The 7,341-nt window shown below is 39.4% G+C and overlaps 1 protein-coding gene across 1 annotated transcript; it reads left to right on the forward strand.

Moving 5' to 3' along the window:
• On the forward strand, positions 6,106-6,768 carry LOC107615413. The gene is made up of 2 exons (XM_016317476.1): positions 6,106-6,277; positions 6,350-6,768. The coding sequence occupies exons 1-2, from the start codon at positions 6,106-6,108 to the stop codon at positions 6,766-6,768; spliced, it is 591 nt and encodes a 196-aa protein (XP_016172962.1).

Raw genomic sequence — 7,341 nt, forward strand, 5'->3', positions numbered from 1 at the left:
ATCTTAACGTGGTGGTGATTGCCATCTCCAATGTTAGTGACAAAGGTGAGTGTCACTAACGTTGGCTCATCATTTCTTTCCTCCACGTTAGCTTCCACGTTAATCCAATTAACGTGGCAACTAACGTGGCTCATAGTGGCTTAGTCCAACGTTAGTGACAAAGGTGAGTGTCACTAACGTTGGCGATTCCTTGCTTCTCCTACGTTAGAGTTCACGTTAATATAGTTAACATGACTCTTAACGTGGCCAATTGGGCTTAGTCCAACGTTAGTGACAAAGGTGAGTGTCACTAACGTTGGCATTGCTCTAATCCAAGTTATGAGACATGCATTATCCAATTTGTCATTCAATTCATGCATAATTCTCCTAAAATCACATGAAATTCACAATGTTTGCTTGAATCAAGATGTAGGTGATTATCTATCCAAAACTTGCTTATTAACTAAGAAAATGCATGAAACTACCCTAAAACAGTAAAGAAAAGGTCAATGAAACTGGCCAAAATGCCCTGGCATCAATTATCATTATATTAGTATTAGAAGATACTTGAATGATATTATAAGGTTACCTGGTCTGTTTTAGTTAAAAACAGAAAATCGGTTTAACCAGGTTTACAGTTTACTAGTGTAGCTTAGCACCAGCACTCTCTAATGACTTTAGCAATGCTAAGGTTTCATCGTACATGTTCTATTCTCATAATAAATATGTTACTAGTGTCATTTATGCTAGTAGCTCAGAAAATAATTTTTTTAGAGATGTTTTTACGAGTGTTCCGATACATCTAGTTTTAGTAGTTATACACCTGAGATATTTTAATATTATTTTAACCCACCTCCAAGCCAACCAATCACAACTCACCTTACACCCCCAAGACACTCCAAGGACGGTCATTTACTCCCTTTGGATGAAAATGAGAAGAGAGAAAAGAGAGAAACCTTCATGAACACTTAATCTTCGAAGCTTGATTTCTTCTAAACTAAAACTCAAATAAAAACTCCATTTCACCAAAATGATCCTCTCTTCGCCCTCTACATAACCATATAACATATCAAGGCTGGAAATAATGTGAGATGGCTGTCTCTCTCCCTCTTCAATTTGGTTTTCAAGGAAACATGCTTAAACATGTGTTTTCTTGATGTTCTTCCTTAGGAATCATGCTTAACTTGACTTGAGAGCCAAGAAACGTTAATTTCCAGCAAGTCTAAGGTTAGATATCCCTTCCTAACATGCTGAGGGAGATTTGGTCAGTTGAGGGTTTTTGGATTTAAAGTTGTTCTTGATGCGATTTAGGAGGAAAAAGTGCTTAAGGACCACCTGAAAGTATAACCAAATTAGGAGCAGCAAAACCAGGTAGGGTTTTATGAATTTAATCTTGATTGATTGTGTCTAAGTTGTTTAATTATGATATGGTTTGACTGTGCTTTAAGTTGATGATTTATATGAGTGATTCTTGTTGAAATTTTGGTGAAAATTTGATGAAATTTGATGATATTCAAGCTATGAAACATGTTCTTGAGTACAGCTGGAAAAATGAACCCTAATCCTTAAATTGGGGTTCAATTTGTGTTTAAAACATGTAGAAAAGATGGGGTTTTAGTGGCTGGGAATTTATTTTGAATTTCGGTAAAAATCGGTTGCTGAAAAGACTGAAAAACGGGTAAAAACAGAGAAAGAATATGAAGAATATACGAAGAACACTTTGAGTGTGATGAAGAACATGGAAGAACAGGCCTTAGATCTTAAAAAGGGCAAGGTTGTAATTATTTTGGTGTTTGAGGGGTTATTTTATAATTTCTGAAAGTTAGAGTGGTTAAAGTAGAAATATTAAAAGTTACTGGGGTAAAAAGTTAATTTTAAAGGTTAAAAGGTAAAGGCAAGGTAATTTTCAAAAATTTAGTAATAAAATAATAAATAATAATAAAATATTAAATAATAATATTAATTAAAAATAATATTTTAATAAAAATAATAAAATAATACGAAAAAGGTAATTTTCTGTAAAAGCTTTAGAAAGACAACTTTAAGCATAGACTCTCGTAATTACCTTCATAACACACTTATGGAGTGGTAATAACATGTTAGTGAGGCAAAGATAAAGGAAAGATAAGAAGTTAAAGAAAAGATAAACACCAAAGAAAAGTCTGTAAAGTTTTAATAACAGAAAAACAGACAGAGATTAGTGAACGAACTATGGCAAATGAGTTTGTCCTTGAGTTGTGACTAGGGTTAGGTATTATATGAAAAGTTAAACTGTTTCAGTATAGACTTAATGAACCTATACTTGGGACAGGCTAACTATTCATTCCGAAATTTACATAAGCCTTAAAACAAACGTTAAACAGAGAAATCAGAGCAGAATAAAGTAACACAGAGAACAAAATAACCAGAGTAAACTAAAGAGATAAAGAAAAAAAAGAGTAATAGGGATATAGAGAAAAGAGTAATGAGAGCAGAGAAAACAGATACAGAGAAAAGAGTAATCAGAGCAGAGTAAACAGACAAAGAGAAAAGAGTAGTAAAACCCACGGACGGATAATTGGTTAAATACGGGAAGTACCCACTAACTGAATGATCATTGATCTCGGGGAAACCTACGAACTGTTAACTATTTTATATGCGGAAAAAACCCACGAATTGATAATCATTGATTACGAGAATAACCCACGAACTGTTGTATGTTGATCTTGGGTATAACCCACGAACTAAAGATTACTGTATTGTTGAGTATTGATCTCGGGTATAACCCATGAACTGAATATTACTGTATTATTGAGTATTGATCTCGGGTATAGCCCACGAACTGAGGATCGTGTTTGTTGTTGTATGTTGATCTCGGGGAAACCCACGAACTGAGGATCATTGTTTTGTTTGTGAATTGATCTCGGGGACACCCACGAACTGAAGGTCACTGTTTCCCCTTGTGCGTATATTATGGGGTCGAGCTTTGCGCCGACTGCCGGTAGTCACGAAGGAGTGGTATTCTTACCACCGACACGTATGCACTAAGGACACAAAGGGAAACCATATCTGGGACTTGTTCCTAGGTAATGTCGGGATACAGGGTGTAAACCGACACATGAGCTCATGGCCTGCATAGGACAGACATGCATCATCCTTGGTTGTGCATTTCCTCTGTTATGATTGTTAAATGAATGTATTCTTTGTTTGTTTGTATTCTATTCTTTGTATTTGTGTTTTATTTTCTTGTATTCTTTTGTTTGCATTCTGCTTTCTGTTTTTTCTATTTTCTCTATTTATCTGTATCTTTTGTTCACTACTTCTCGGTATTTTGCTATTCGTTTGCTAAACAACACGGAATTAATGAATGTAACTAATGACCCCGGCCCTACTAAGAACTCCCCAGTTCTTACCTCTTCTCTCTCCCTTCCCCCTTCAGATGGAAGCATGAGTACCCTTCCGTAGTTCACTGACGACTGTTCATAAAAAGGATTCCGCTTTAGGTAGTCTTCTGAGTCTAGGGTGAATCTCGTTCTCTGTTTATATGTATATACTGTGAGACCAGCCAATATCTGCACCCCGTTTGTATGCGCACTTTGGCCTAAATCATGTGTACGAGACTCCTGTTGTGAGGCTACCTGATGGAGTACCAGTGGGACGTCATATGGCAATGTATGATCGTGTAGAGAAGTAGTAGACGACCTTCCACTTTTTGATGACGTTCCACCTTACTTGAGTTTTGAAGACTTAGAATGTACTTTCCCTCGCTTTAGTAGTTTAGAGGGACTAGGTGAGTATAGAGTCTAGGCTAGCTTGGGCGCCAGCTTTGGGACTTCTTGAACAGGTCAAGGCCTGGGATGTTGTATGTATATATATGTATATAGTTATTATCTAGTTATATCTAGGGGTGTTCTAACTAAAAGTCTATACTCTAATAAAGGTTGAATCACCGAATATTGTCAACTACTTGTGATGTATGTATGTGTGGTTATTTATAACTATTTTATCTATTATTACTTGTGAATTGATTATGAATGATTCCGTCTATTAATCCAAACGTTTTAAAAAAAAAGGTACCTCGCAAAATAACTACGTTTTTAACAGCGAATAAGGCTCATATAATAAATAATAGATAATAATTAGGAAGACAAGTTGGTAACGCTCAGTTTCCGGTATGATCTAGACATACTGAAAATTGGGTAGTTACAACTGGGCACTGTTACCATATTGAGAACTCCCAGTTCTCATACCATATTTCTGTTGTGTTTTTCAGATGCATGTCGCAACCCACCTCGGTGAGTTGCTTGGGATGGTGACAGAAGAGGAGGATCCTGGATTCTTTTGGTTTATTTTGTCTATATGTCTCTCACTTTTCTATTTTTTCCTTACCTAGTGGCTTGTATTATGAGAGAAAAACTTGTATAAGCTGTTTCACACTGTCAGGTTTCTATATGGTTCAGTATACCTGTATATGGCTAGCCGGCTTAAACTCCGCGAGTCGTGGCTAGTTTTCTTATGATATTTCACTATTATACTATTACCTTGTTTATATCACTTCTGTTTCTTATGCTTTAAGATAGTAGCTTCGTTAGTACGTTTTGCGCTTTTGAAATCCAAAATTTGAGCTATATCTTTTATCGGACTTCTAGATATTATATTATTCTTCTATATATTATACGTATGAGCTTAGAACTGTTGTAATCTCTGGTTAACCTTTGCCTTACGACGCGAGGTAAGGCTTAGGCTAATTAGGGTGTTACATTTAGTGGTATCAGAGTGGTTCGTCCTCGTGAGCCTGAGGGATGGACTGATTGTGCTTCAATGCATACTCTGTGTATTTTTTCTTTGATGCTATTAGGTTATCTACTTGATATATGCATAGCATGCTTGTTTGTGAGTGCTTGTTTAGGATAATTGAAGCACTAGGCTTTTGATATTGAGACTGATCACCTTGATATCGATTGTTTAGTGTAGACAGGAACCCTAATGGCCACTCGCGGGCGAGGTCGAACATGTACCCGAGAAAGTGGGAATGAGCAACCACCTGACAATCACGCCGAATTCATGGCGGCCATGGCTAACTTAGCAAACACCATGGAAGCTAATGCTGCTGTGACTCTGCAAGCTGTGCAGAGGTTAGGCCAACCGGCGGGGAATGGCAATGGGAATGGCGAAGGGAATGCCAATGATAATGCTGAGGGTAACGGTGATAACACAGGAGGAGTTCCGATGACCTTGGCGATGTTCCTCAAGGTTCATCCGCCAACTTTCCACAGGTCCACAAATCCTATTGAAGTAGACCACTGGTTCCAGGCTATGGAGCGTGCTTTACAGGCGCAGCATGTTCCTCTTAAACAATATGTAGAGTTTGCCGCTTATCAGCTAGCGGGAGAGGCCCAGCCCTGGTGGTAACCTGAGTGTCGTTTGCGACAGCTTCAGAACGCCGACATTCCATGGAGGTGTTCCAAACGGCTTTCTACAAGAAATACTTCCCTGAGTCTGCAAGGGAAGCGAAGGAGATGGAGCTAATGCAGCTGAAGCAAGGTTCCATGTCTGTGGCTGAGTACACCAAGAAGTTTGAAGAGCTTTGTAGGTTTTCTCGAGTGTGTCACGGTGACCCAGAGTCTTTCGAGAGCTGGAGGTGCATTAAGTACCAAAGGGGTTTGAAGGAGAGCATTATGACTGCTGTAGCTCCTATGGAGATCCGTGTCTTCTCCGACTTGGTGAATAAGGCTAGAGTAGTGGAGGAGTATGCCAAGACCGTGGCGGCATCTAAGGACACTCATGGAGGAAGTTCTAGTCATGGGCGTGGCAAGTATTTTCATCCGAGAGGACAAAGCTTCAAGAGAGGAGGATATACGCCTCAAGGCCAAGGGGGCTTCAGAAAGAACAATCAGAATCAGTTTCTGTATGCTAAGGGAAGAGGAAATCAGAGTAAGAGTTCTCCGAATTTAGCTTGTAATCGTTGTGGACGTTTTCACCCTTATGACTCATGCCAAATTGGTTTAGGTGGTTGCTTCAAGTGTGGGTTGCCTGGCCACATTGCAAAGGATTGCCCTCGTGGGAGGAATCAAAATACGGGCTAGAGTCAGCATCAAGGTCGAGTCTGCTGTAAATGCCAAGGATGCTTTCAAGGTGGATCCTTTGATGAGAGGTATATGTCTAATTGGTGATAGATCCTTAGTTGCGTTATATGATACTGGAGCTTCGCATTTGTTTATTTCGTTTGCTAAATTTGAGGAATTAGGTTTGAAAGTGTCAGAGTTGCCTTTTGATCTGCATGTACATACTCTGCATCAGACAGTTATGACTAGGTCAGGTTGTAGACAAGTAGGTTTCAAGCTTGAGGGTAGAGAATTTGTACATGATTTGATCTGTTTACCAATGGTAGGGCTGGAGATAATTTTGGGGTTTGATTGGTTGTTGAAAAATCAGGTTTTGTTGGATTGCTTTGAACGGACAATTCGGTTTATGCCGAAAGGAGAGAATAAAGCCGTGGTAGCTACGGGGTATTACCTGAAGTCTGTAATGGTGCATTGTGGTGGGGAGGAGTGTCAGGGTTATATTCTGTTGGCTGCTAATCCGTTGGGTGATGCCAAGAACTTGGATCAGATACCGGTGGTTAAAGATTTTCCAGAAGTATTCCCAGAAGATATCCATGAGTTCCCACCTCAGAGGAAAATTGAATTTGCGATTGAATTGGTACCGGGAGCTGGGCCAGTGTCGATTGCGCCTTATAGGATGGCTCTGATAGAGCTGGCAGAGCTAAAGACTCAGTTGGAAGAGCTTCTGAATAAGAGGTTCATTTGATCGAGTGTATCACCGTGGGGTGCGCCAGTTTTACTGGTGAAGAAGAAAGATGGAAGAATGCATTTGTGTGTGAATTACCGACAGTTAAATAAAGTAACAGTGAAGAACAAGTACCCGCTACCAAGATTAAATGACTTGATGGATCAATTGCAAGGAGCTGGAGTGTTTTCCAAGATCAACTTGAGATCCGGTTACCATCAGATAAGAGTGAAGGGAGAGGATATCCCTAAGACGGCGTTTATGACACGCTATGGACACTACGAGTTTGCAGTAATGTCCTTTGGGTTAACAAATGCACCTGCTGTTTTCATGGATTACATGAATAGAGTGTTTCGTCCCTTTTTGGACAAATTCGTGGTGGTTTTCATAGATGACATCTTAGTTTACTCTAAGATGGCAAGAGAGCATGAGGAACCCTTGAGGATTGTGCTGCAAATCTTGAAGGAGCGGAAGTTGTACGCTAAGTTGTCAAAGTGCGAGTTCTGGAAGGAGGAAGTAAAGTTCTTAGGCCACATGGTGAGTAATGGAAGAATAGTTGTAGACCCTTCCAAGGTAGAAGCGGTGATGGAATGG

This window comes from Arachis ipaensis, chromosome B09, assembly GCF_000816755.2.
Source record: "Arachis ipaensis cultivar K30076 chromosome B09, Araip1.1, whole genome shotgun sequence".
Classification (NCBI taxonomy): domain Eukaryota; kingdom Viridiplantae; phylum Streptophyta; class Magnoliopsida; order Fabales; family Fabaceae; genus Arachis; species Arachis ipaensis.

What these genes read in the sequence shown, in the direction of transcription:
- LOC107615413 (XM_016317476.1), top strand. Translation starts at nt 6,106, where the DNA reads ATGAGAGGTATATGTCTAATTGGTGATAGATCCTTAGTTGCGTTATAT. An exon ending in GACAGTTATGACTAGGTCAG is followed by an intron (nt 6,278 to 6,349) that starts GTTGTAGACAAG and finishes TACCAATGGTAG; the next exon opens with GGCTGGAGATAATTTTGGGG.